This window comes from Acomys russatus, chromosome 8 (assembly GCF_903995435.1).
Source record: "Acomys russatus chromosome 8, mAcoRus1.1, whole genome shotgun sequence".
NCBI lineage: Eukaryota > Metazoa > Chordata > Mammalia > Rodentia > Muridae > Acomys > Acomys russatus.
This window is the reverse complement of record NC_067144.1, coordinates 67875019-67887728: the sequence shown is the minus strand read 5'-3', so window position 1 is coordinate 67887728 and position 12710 is coordinate 67875019. Positions and strand designations below refer to the sequence as shown.

General features: G+C 39.5%; 1 protein-coding gene across 1 annotated transcript; it reads right to left on the bottom strand.

The window, feature by feature from the left end:
• Nucleotides 1-10419: 10419 nt before the first annotated feature.
• Nucleotides 10420-10599, bottom strand: LOC127192872 (keratin-associated protein 20-2-like). Its single transcript, XM_051150220.1, has one exon. The coding sequence runs from the start codon at nt 10597-10599 to the stop codon at nt 10420-10422; it is 180 nt and encodes a 59-aa protein (XP_051006177.1).
• Between the last annotated feature and the right edge of the window lie 2111 nt (nt 10600-12710).

Below are 12710 nucleotides of genomic sequence, written 5' to 3'. Positions count from 1 at the left end.
AGGTTCCTTGAGTCTGGATATCACCATCTGCCAAGGGCCTTTTATACACCTGGGATGTTGTTGGAGAAATGACAGGCATTATAGTGTCACACATACTTGCACTGTGGTTTGGAAAACATCACAAGTGTTGTGATTTCCTGGACATACAAGACTGCATAGCTGAGATAATTCTGCTCTTACTTCAGTATCCCATGGTCAAGTAATGGATCTGATACACATTTCAGGTCTGTCACTTTTCATGTATTTATTGAATACATCATATGATTTTAGATGATATAAATCATTACATAGTTTTCTTATTTTTTCATTTGTTGCATTTTTTACCACATAAAAGGATAGTTCCCTCTCTGTCTCTGTCTCTCTCTCTCTCTCCCTTTCTCTTTATTATTTTAAACAAATATTATCTTGAGGATTAGGCTTCTTGATTCTTTTTCATGAACAATAAACTAATTATTGGTTATGTATTTGTTTTGGTGAGTAGTTACAATCTTGTGTTAATGTGCTTGGATTTCTTTCTTAACACCTTATTAAATCTTGCTTTTAAGATGTTTCCTTTGCAATCTCCACACATCCAACATCTACTGAAATACGTTTGTTCTTACATCACACACATACATGACACAAATATGCATACATACATACATATATACATAAATAAATAAAAGCATTCACATACATGTACCTACTCACAAAAAATTCTATGACCAAAGGTCAACTATTGTTCAATATTCAAACATAACAATCATAAGCGTTTAGGTGATATTCCTAGTACAGTCTTCTAAAAAAAACAGAAAAAGGTATATATATATATATATATATATATATATATATATACATACATACATAAATACATACACACACACACATATATATATAATGAATATATATTCATATATAAATATTCAAAATTGAGTTACCATATAGTGGACTAAAATATCCATAGTAGACACCGTAGTTTAACAAATGAAAGCCAATCTGGGCATGATGGTACACACCTTTAATCCCAGCACTTGGGAGGCAAAGACAGGCAGATCACTGTGAGTTTGAGGCCAGCCTGGTCTGCAAATTAAATCCAGGACAGCAAAGGCTACACAGAGAAACCATGTCTCATAAATTTAAAAAAAGCCAAATGCCAGGAATAGACTACTTCTTTTGCATTTTTGACCAGTGGAGTCCCAAAGATCACTAAATATTACAGATTACAGCCAAGGCTGTTTTTCTTTCCAGAACCTGACACTAAGACTGTTGCTGAAGACACAGTTGAATCACAGATCCTGGTGAGCTCAAACTTCCACTGATCTGGAAGATATATCCCGATCGCTGAGCGTTCTTAGTGCCATAAAGCCTTATGGACATGACTGGAAGATAAAATACATTATCAGTTTTAACTCACTGTAAACTCTGTGATCTACAACAATGACTGGTCTGTCAACTGACATGCCCATCTGTAATAGGGACATGAAGAGCTTGGGTGCAATCAACTCCTTTCAGATTGAATTTAAGTTTCATTTAAAAAGATGCAACCAATACATGGCACCATTATTCTGTGAGGAAGTTGTTGATGAGTAGGTCTGAGACCCAAGGGCGAGAACCTACTGGTAGTGTTCTGCTAAATAGTGTTGATATTAAGTGATCTTGTTTATACCCAAAGATTAGTGCACCTCTTAGCTTTTGTCAGAGACATGCCTATTTACATACTTATTTACAGTGGATAGTGATTATCACAGAGATCCAAAACTGGTCAAAATGCACAGAAGGAGAGTATGGGATAACCAGCCACAAAGAGGACACACATACACACACACATAGTGCTGGGAGAAAGAGGAGTAGATCACAAACATCTGAAGCACAATGGATCATTGATTTTTAGACAGGCCAAATCCATGTATAAATTCAAAGCAAGCTCAAGCAAGACAAATTCTCAACATTAAGTTGGATAATGGTCATAAATTCCTACTCTTTTTTTTTTTAATTTATTCTTGTTACATCTCAATGTTTATCCCATCCCTTGTATCCTCCCATTCCTCCCCCCCCCATTTTCCCATTATTCCCCTCCCCTATGACTGTTCCTGGGGGGGATTACCTCCCCCTGTATATTCTCATAGGGTATCAAGTCTCTTCTTGGCTACCTGCTGTCCTTCCTCTGAGTGCCTCCAGGGGACATGGTCAAACGTGAGGCACCAGAGTACGTGAGAAAGTCATATCACACTCTCCACTCAACTGTGGAGAATATTCTGACCATTGGCTAGATCTGGGAAGGGGTTTAAAGTTTACCTCCCGTATTGTCCTTGGCTGGTGCCTTAGTTTGAGTGGGACCCCTGGGCCCAAATCTGCCTATCATATTGTTCTACTTGTAGATTTCTAGGACCCTCTGTATCCTTTTATTTTGCTATTCTCCCATGCGTCTCTCATTTAGAGTCCCAATAGGATGCCTTTCCCTCTGTCCCAGTTTCCTGGTAAGTGAAGGCTTTCGTGGGACATGCCCCTTGGGCTAGTATGCAGATATAAGTGAGTATATACCATTTGATTCTTTCTGCTTCTGGGTTAACTCACTCATTATGATCATTTCTAGCTCAATCCATTTATCCACAAATTTCGGGAATTCCTTGTTTTTAATAGCTGAGTAGTATTCCATAGTGTATATGTACCACAGTTTCTTTATCCACTCTTCTATTGAGGGACATTTAGGCTGTTTCGATGTTCAGGCTATTATGAATAAGGCTGCTATGAACATGGTTGAGCAAATTTTCTTGTTGTGTGCTGGAGCATCATCTGGGTAATTTCCAAGGAGTGGAAAGGCTGGGTCTTGAGGAAGCCCTATTCCCATTTTTCTGAGATAGCACCAGATAGATTTCCAAAGTGGCTGTACTAGTTTGCATTCCCACCAGCAATGAAGGAGTGTTCCTCTCTCCCCACATCCTCGCCAGCATGTGGTGTCACTTGAGTTTTTGATCTTATCCATTCTGATGGGTGTAAGATGGAATCTCAGAGTTGTTTTGATTTGCATTTCCCTGATGACTAAGGAGGTTGAGCATTTCTTTAAGTGTTTCTCAGCCATTTGATACTCCTCTGTTGAGAATTCTCTGTTTAGTTCCAAGCCCCATTTCTCAATTGGGTTATTCGGTTTGGTGGTGTTTAATTTCTTGAGTTCTTTATATATTTTGGATATTAGACCTTTGTCAGATGTAGGGTTGGTGAAGATTTTTTCCCAGCCTGTAGGCTGTCGCTTTGTTCTCTTGACAGTGTCTCCTGCCTTACAGAAGCTTCTCAGCCTCATGAGGTCCCATTTATTAATGGTTGACATTAAGGCCTGGGCCGTTGGTGTTCTGTTCAGGAAGTTGTCTCCTGTGCCAATATGTTCCAGGCTCTTTCCCACTTTTTCCTCTAAGTGGCTAAGTGTCTCTGGTTTTATGTTGAGGTCTTTAATCCACTTGGATTTGAGTTTTGTGCAAGGTGACAAATATGGGTCCAGTTTCATTTTTTTACACATAGACCTCCAGTTAGACCAGCACCATTTGTTAAAGATGCTATCCTTTTTCCATTGAATGGATTTGGCTTCTTTGTCAAAAATCAAGTGACCATATGTGTGTGCATTCATATCTGGGTCTTCGATTCGATTCCACTGATCAACCAGCCTGTTGCTGTGCCAGTACCATGCTGTTTTAATTACTATTGCTTTATAGTACAGCTTGAGATCAGGTATGGAGATTCCTCCAGAGCACATTTTATTGTACAAGATTGTTTTAGCTATTCTGGGTTTTTTGTTTTTCCATATGAAGTTCAGAATTGAACTTTCAATGTCTTTAAAAAATTGTGTAGTTATTTTGATAGGGATTGCATTGAATCTGTAGATTGCTTTTGGTAGGATGGCCATTTTTACTATGTTAATTCTCCCGATCCATGAGCAAGGAAGGTCATTCCATCTTCTCAGGTCATCTTCAATCTCTTTCTTCAGAGTTTTGAAAATTTTTTCATACAAGTCCTTCACTTGCTTAGTTAGGGTAACTCCTAGATATTTTATATTGCTTGTGGCTAATGTGAAGGGTGTGGTTTTCCTAATTTCTTCCTCTGCAAGCTTGTCATTTGTGTATAGGAAGGCTACAGACTTTTTTGAGTTAACTTTGTATCCAGCCAATTTGCTGAAGGTGTTTATCAGCTTTAGGAGTTCTCTGGTGGAATTTTGAGGGTCACTTATGTACACTATCATATCATCTGCGAATAGGGATAACTTGACTTCCTCCTTTCCCATTTGGATACCCTTGATCTCCTTTTGTTGTCTTATTGCTCTGGCTAGAACTTCGAGTACTATATTGAAGAGATATGGAGAGAGTGGGCAGCCTTGCCTTGTTCCCGATTTTAGAGGAATTTCCTTGAATATCTCCCCATTTACTTTGATTTTGGCTATTGGCTTGCTGTATATAGCCTTTATTATGTTGAGGAAAGTGCCTTGTATCCCCGATCTCTCTAAAACTTTAAACATGAATGGGTGTTTGAATTTTATCAAATGCTTTCTCTGCATCCAAGGAGATGATCATGTGGTTTTTTATTTTCAGTTTGTTTATATGGTGGATTACATTGATGGATTTCCGTATATTAAACCATCCCTGCATGCCTGGAATGAAGCCTACTTGGTCATGATGAATGATATCTTTGATGTGCTCCTGTATTCGTTTTGCAAGTATTTTATTTAGTATTTTTGCATCTATGTTCATAAGAGAAGTTGGTCTGAATTCTCTTTCTTTGTTGAGTCTTTGTGAGGTTTAGGTATCAATGAGACTATGGCCTCATAGAATGAATTTGGTAATTTTCCATCCATTTCTATCTTTTGGAGTATCTTGAAGAGTATCAGTATTAGCTCACCCTTAAAGGTCTGGTAGAATTCTGCACTGAAACCATCTGGCCCTGGGCTTTTTTGTTTGGGAGACTATCAATGATTGCTTCTATTTCTGTAGGGGAAATGGGACTATTTACCTTGTTTATCTGTTCTTCACTCAACTTTGGCAAGTGAAATTGTTCAAGAAAACCACCCATTTCCCTTAGATTTTCAAATTTTGTGGCATATATGCCTTTGAAGTAGGATCTTAATGATTCTTTGTATTTCTTTAGTGTCTGTTGTTATGTCTCCCTTTTCATTTCTGATTTTGTTGATTTGGATACTGTCTCTCTGCCTTTTAGTTAGTTTGGCTAACGGTCTGTCTATCTTGTTGATTTTCTCAAAGAACCAGCTCTTGGTTTTGTTGATTCTTTGGACTGTTTTCTTTGTTTCCAGTTTATTAATTTTAGCCCTGAATTTGATTATTTCCAGACCTCTACTCCTCTTGGGTGTTTCAGTTTCTTTTTTTTCTAGGGCTTCTAGTTTGTCGTTAAGATGCTTATGTGCGATGTTTCCAATTTCTTTTTAAAAGCACTTAGTGCTATGAATTTTCCTCTTAGCACTGCTTTCAATGTATCCCACAAATTTGGGTATGTTGTTTCTTCATTTTCATTGAATTTCAGAAACTCCTTGATTTCTTTCTTTATTTCTTCCCTGACCCAGGTGTCATTTAGCAGAGAGTTGTTTAGTTTCCACGTACGTGTAGGCTTTTTGTTATTTCTCTTGTTGTTGAATTGCAGCCTAAGAGCATGGTGATCTGATAGGATACAAGGTATTATTTCAATCCTCTTGTATCTATTGAGGCTTGCTTTGTGACCTACGATGTGATCAATTTTGGAGAAGGTTCCATGGGGTGCAGAGAAGAAGGTGTATTCTTTCTTGTTTGGGTGAAAGGTTCTATAGATATCTGTTAGATCCATTTGACCCATGGCATTGGTTAATGATGTTATTTCTCGGCTTAGTTTCTGTTTCAATGACTTATCCTTCAGTGAGAGTGGGGTGTTGAAGTCTCCCACTATTATTGTGTGGGGATCGATGTGTAGTTTAAGCTTTATTAGCAGATCTTTTACAAATGTGGGTGCCCTTGTATTGGGAGCATAGATGTTCAGAATTGTGATGTCATCTTGGTTGACTTTACCTTTGATGAGTATGAAGTGTCCTTCCTCATCCCTTTTGATTAATTTTGGTTGAAAGTCTATTTTGTTCGATACTAAAATGGCTACGCCTGCTTGCTTCTTGTGACCATTTGCTTGGAATATTTTTTTCCAAACTTTTACCCTGAGGTAATGCCTTTCATTATGCATGAGATGTGTTTCTTGAATGCAGACGAATGTTGGATCTTGTTTATGTACCCATTCAGTTAGTCTGTATCTTTTTATTGGAGAATTGAGGCCATTGATGTTGAGAGATATTAATGACCAGTGACTGTTAAGAGTCTTAATTTTGATGTTGTTTCCAGTCGAGCGTTTGTGTAGTTGTGTTTTTGCCATGGGATAGTTATCTATTTCCTGGGTAGTTTTGGTTGTAGCTTGACCCTTTGGGATGGAGTTTTCCTTCTAGTACCTTCTGTAAAGCTGGATTTGTGGATAGGTACTGTTGGAATTTGTTTTTGTCATGAAATATTTTGTAGTCTGGCCTGGCATCTGTGTTCTCTCAGGGTTTGCAGGATCTCTCCAGGCCCTTCTGGCTTTTATGGTCTCTGCTGAGAAGTCAGGTGTAATTCTGATAGGTTTACCATTAAATGTTATTTGGCCCTTTTCCCTTGCAGCTTTTAATATTTTTTCTTTGTTCTGCATGTTTTGTGTTTTGATTATTATGTGGCGGGCAGTTTTTCTTTTCTGGTCAATTCTATTTGGTGTTCTTTAGGCCTCTTGTATGTTTATAGGCATTTCTTTCTTTATATTGGGGAAAATTTCTTCTATGATTTTGGTGAGAATAGTTTCTGGGCCCTGGAGTCTGATGTCTTCTCTTTCTTCAATGCCTATTATCCGCAAATTTCTTCTGTTCATGGTGTCCTTAATTTCTTGGATGTTTTGTGTCAGGAGTTTTCCAGATTTGGCATTTTCTTTAATGGTTGATTCAATATCTGTGATTGTATCTTCTAGCCCTGAGATTCGTTCTTCCATCTCTTGGATTCTGTTAGAAAAGCTCACCTCTGTGTTGCTCACCTTCTTCTCTGAGGTCTCCCGTTCTTGTTTTTCTTCTGTCTGTGTGTTTATCATTGAATCCATTTTCATTTTCAGATCTTGAACTGATTTTTTGATTTCTTTCATCTGAATTTTTGTGTATTCCTGAGTTTCTTCCATTGCCTCTTTATAGGTCTTCAGAGCTTGAACCGTTTTATTTATTTCTTTCATCTGGTTGTTTGCATTTTCCTGCAATTTTTCCAGTTCCACTCTATGTGCTTCTTTTATGTCTCTCACCTGTTTGTCTGCGTCTTCCTGTATTTGATTACGAATTTTATTTATTTCCTCCATTATCATCCTCATTACTAAGGATTTGAGGTCATTTTCTTGTATTTCTGTTGTATTTGCGTTCTCTGGGTTGTTTTCTTTGGGATAGTTGGAAACTGGAGATGCCATGTTGTTTTGGGGTTTTTTGCGTATGCTTTTTCGTTGTCCTTTAGACATCTTGCCGTCTTTGTTTTTGTTGGGTAGCTTCCAGAGTTGTTTGGAGGGTGTCTGACGATAGATTCACTTATTTTCTCACGATTTCCCTAGGCTGGGAGCTCAAAGCTTCACTGGTGTGGATGTTAGGAGGTTAGCCCTGTTGTTCTGGTCTCTCACAGCCAGTGATCTTCAGCCCCCCTGTGCTGTGGAACCTGCAACTGTTCTGGGTCTCTGAATGAGCGTTGGGTCAGGCCAAGGTATCCACAGCCTTTTGTGTTCCCTGCCAAGTCCAGCCAGGAACACTGGGCCCGAACCACGGGCTGAACTCAGCTAGATTCTCATGGCCTGAACTGTCTGCCGAGCTCAGCTAGGGATTCTGAGCCCAAAATGCGCACAGGGTCCAGCCAGAATTTTTGGGCTGGGACTACTCACCAAGCTCCGCTAGGGCCTTTTGGCCCAAAGTGCGTGCTGTGGTCAGTTATTGACTCAGGGCCCGAACTGACCACCAATCTCAGCCAGGAACTCTGGATTCAAACTGCACACTGTGTCCAACCAGAGTCTTAGAGCTGGTGGAACCGAGAGCTCTGTCCAGCCTGCGCCACAGCAGGAGAACTGCGGGTGCTCTGAGTTAGCACCAATGGTGGAACCAATTGCTCTGCCCTGACTGTGTCACTGCAGGGGAGCTGCCGCTGAGCTGAGGTGGTGCCTAGGGTGGAACTGAGTGCTTGGCCAAGCCTGTGCCACAGCAGGAGAATTGCGGCTGCTCTGAGTTAGCACCTGTGGTTCAACCAAGTGCTCTGCCCAGACTGTGTCACCACAGGGGAGCTGCCGCTGAGCTGAGGTGGTGCCTAGGATGGAACTGCGCACTCCACCAAGCCTGCGCCACAGCAGGAGACCTGCAGCTGCTCTGAGTTAGCGCCTGTGGTTCCACCAAGTGCTCTGCCCAGACTGTGTCACTGCAGGGGAGCTGCCGCTGAGCTGCGGTGCTGCCTAGCATGGAGCTGCGCCCTCAACTAAGCCTGCGCCACAGCAAGGGAGCTGTGGCTGAAGCTGAGTTAGTGCCTCGGGCAGAATTGCTTGCTGGGCTGGGCCAGTACCCGGGACTCTGGGGCCAAACTGTCCGCCGAGTCCAGTCTGGGTCCAAAGGCACCACGCGACCCAAATCCTGCCCCGAGTCCCCTCTCCCGCAGCAATTCCCACCAGCCACCACACCAATCACCTCCACCGGAAGGCTATGAGCTGCAAACCTCAGCCACCGCTGCTGGTGCCGCTGGTGCTGCTGGTGCTGCTGGTGCTGCTGCCTCTGCCACTCCAATCAGAGAAAATCCACACTCCTCCGGTGTGCAGGGGCACGCAGGTCCTCTGCACCCTGGTCCCTCCGAACCATGGAGCACTCCCGCTGCCGTGATGTCCGGACCTCGGTGTTCCTGGCTCAGAAATCTGTGCAATTCCCTGAATTGTTCACTGGAGCCTCCAAACACGGTCCACACTGCTCGCCGCCATCTTGAAAAAAACCTAAATTCCTACTGTTAACTAAGGTGATGTTTGATTTGATAGCTGCCAGTATGTGGACAGTGGGTTTCTTTAGGGTTGTAGCTCTGGATAGGTCCACCACGCTCCAAGTCACAGCTACCAATCCTAGAGATTATAGGCACTATAAATTGGACTTGACAAGTTTACAAAGAAATAAGTACACAAAGTAGGTAGGTATTAAGGGAGTTGTCTTGACAAGAGGTAGAGGCAACCACTAATTTTACCTAAATACAGCATACACAGTTCAAAGTTCCCTAATAATTACTGACAATGAGGAATCCATAGTGGGAAAGACTCTGCTTATTCTCAAAAATAATTGAATTTGACTTTTTAAAAAAGATTTATTTATTATGTATACAGCATTCTGCCTGCAGGCCAGAACAGATGGTTGTGAGCCACCATGTGGTTGCTGGTAATTGAACTCATGACCTTTGGAAGAGCAGTCAGTGCTCTTAACCTCTGAGCCATCTCTCCAGCCCCTTGACTTTAAACATACACACAGGAACAGTTAAAGAGTGAAGTTGGCTTGTGCCTATCTAAAAACTGCACAACAAGTCAATGCACACACTATAGCCAATAGCCAAATGTTATGTGGAATATCTACAAATAAAAAATGTGAAGAAAACCAATAGATGTTTCGTTGTTACAGAATTATCAGAAACCCTTCCCCCCCCCCAAAGGAGAATCTATAGATCACCAAGGGTAGATTTTCAAATTTTAACTGAAATTCACAGTGAGATTGTTCTCTACAGAGAAATATCTGCACTCCTAAATTCGTTGTGACACCACAATAGCAGCAACATGAAGATAATAAAAATGTCTACCAAAGGAAGAATGTTTAAAGAGAACATTTTCTTTCTGCCCTGTCTTTCTCTTTTTTCCTTTTCTCTCCCTCCTTCCCTCCCTTACTTTCTTCTTTCTTTTATAGTTGTCTGTCTGTTTGCCTGACTGTCTGTATATCATCTATCTAATGTATATGTTTTATTTATTTATTTATCGTTTGTTCATTTTTACTTTCTTTTCATCTTTCTTTCATCTTCTCCTTATCTCCTTTTCCTTTTATATATATTCACACATATGACACCAAAGACATATAAATATATAAACATTCATCCCACATTTAGGAAATCTATAGGAAACTATATTTTCAAGATAATAGTTTATTTAAAATCATACATGTTCATAACAAGCATAAGACTGGAAGTACATTTTTGAAGCCACTATGATGACAATGAATTGCTTCTCTGCAAATGTTCATGCAGTAAAATTAAAGATGAGGAAATAGATGAGCATGTGTTTTTTTTTTATTTTTCCTCAAATAATGTAGTATAAGGTTGGAACTTATGAAAGTATTAAAGGAATTCTCATGTGAAGAGAATTGGGATGAGTAGCTGCAGAAACTCCTCAGTAGAAGCCATAGGACCAGTATCTTCTACAGCACAGAGGGCGGCAGCAGCCATAGCCATAGCCACCAGAGCCACCGTAGCCACCATAGCCACCACAGCCATAGCCACAGCCATAGCCATAGCCTAGGCCACCATAGCCACAGCCCAAGCCTCCATAGTATCCACCATAGTAACACATATTGTCACGAGTGGAGTGTTCAGAGGAAGACAAGCAGTAGGTTCCTTGAGTCTGGGTGTCACCATCTGCCAAGGACCTTTTATACACCTGGAATGTTGTTGGAGAAATGACAGGCATTATAGTGTCACACATACCTGCATTGTGCTTCAGAAAACATCACGAGTGTTGTGATTTCCTGGACACACAATGCTGCATAGCTGAGATTATTGTGCTCCTACCTCATGATTGCAAAGCCAAATTATGGATTTGATATAACTTTTTGGTCTCTAGGTTTTTCTTCATGCGGTTTACAGATTACAGCACATAATTTTGTCAGATAATATAAATCATTACATAGTTTTTCCTTTTACAAATGTAACATCTTCATTACCTGAATTAAAAGTCATGTTTTTTATTCTTTTTATTTATTATAAATGAATATTATTATGAAGATTACTTTTCTTAAGTCATTCTCATGAACAATAAGTTAAATACTGGGTTTTCTTTTCTTTTTCTTTTTTTTGTCACTTGGTAGGTAGTTGCCATCTTATGTTAATGTGTTTAGATGTATTCCTTGGCAATTTGTTTTGTTACTTCTTTTACATTTAACAGAAAATATAAGACCATTTACATGCACAAATTATACGTGTTATGTATTTCATTTTGAAAGACCATGTGAAGGTTTGTAGGAGTAACTGTGAAAGGCATTGTGGTTGAGGGGTTGGGCCAAGTTAAGTACTTATAAATTTCTTTTTAAATTATGATCAAGCTAGTTTTGTAGAAAAACTGGAGACAATTAACCTTATGTTTATCCAGCAGCTGGGAAAATGAGTCAGCGGATAACATTAATTTCTGTACAAGCATGAAGACATTGTTAAAAATCCCCAGAGCCCATGTATGCACATTCCACTGTCCAGTAATACATGGGTAGAATACAAGAGGATTAATGTGACTTACATATTGGCAGCCTAGCAAACTGTTCCATGAAAGCCATAATCTCATGTGAATACAGTTGGTAGATAAAACAAAGAACATGACACCAAGGGTTCAAGCGGCAGCTGCACATTCATTCACTCACTCAAGCACATATGAGTATATACCACACATATACATGCCAAAAAAACCCACCCGCCTACATCCCTGCATACATATATACATGCATATCTACATGCATGTACACATACAAAACTTATGCATATATATATTCCTAATGGAAATTCAGTGGATAATTTCCAGAATATGCATACATAGGATGTAAACAACTTTATATGTCATTGTCAGTATACTTTAGTCAAAAACAAAGCAAAATAAATGAAAAAAATTAGCAAAAATCAATTTTGCAGAGTCTTTTAAAAGTTCAACCAAGCCATGTGCACTTTGTCTCAGTTTATCACTGATGAAGAGAATATTAGTATGAAAGGAGAAAAGCTTCACTGAAAGATTAAAACTTTGAACTTTTCACAAATTCACCAAAGCACATGTTGTACAAACTAAAATAATTGTAGCTATGTGTTTATTTAGGGAGTTTGAAAAGAGACAAGCTTATGTAAATGAGGTGACATGGTAAATGTAGGTTTTGGACAATTTTATAAAGAGATTTCCCTTTGATTTTCTAGTGTCTAACTTGAAATGTTTTGGACCCACAAATATTGTCAGTGGTATAATTGTTATCCTTAAATAGGAAAGCCAATCATTTCTTTCTTTCTTTCTTTTTTTTTGTGGAGGGGTGGTTTATTTCTTTGGTTTTTTTTCTAGAAGAATTCCTCTGTGTAACAGAGCCCTGGCTGGATTAGTACTAGCATTGTAGACCAGGCTGGCCTGAAACTCATAGAGATCCACCTGCTTCTCTCTCCCAAGTGCTGAAATTATAGGTGTGCAACCTTATGTCCCTTACAAAACCAGCCTTCTCTATGTAAATATGAAGAAATTTACTGCATTGGAAACCACATATAAAATTTTAAATGAAAGAAATAAACATAAGCTTGAATCTACAAAACTACTATGATCTTACATGAGGTATTGCAAAGAAATGCATATGTGAAGATTCAAATCTAACATCAGAAAATACAAAATATGTGACATTTGACTTTTATGTCTACATTAACTCAAAGGTCCATCTCTCCATATTCAGC

What these genes read in the sequence shown, in the direction of transcription:
- LOC127192872 (XM_051150220.1), bottom strand. Translation starts at nt 10,599, where the DNA reads ATGTGTTACTATGGTGGATACTATGGAGGCTTGGGCTGTGGCTATGGT.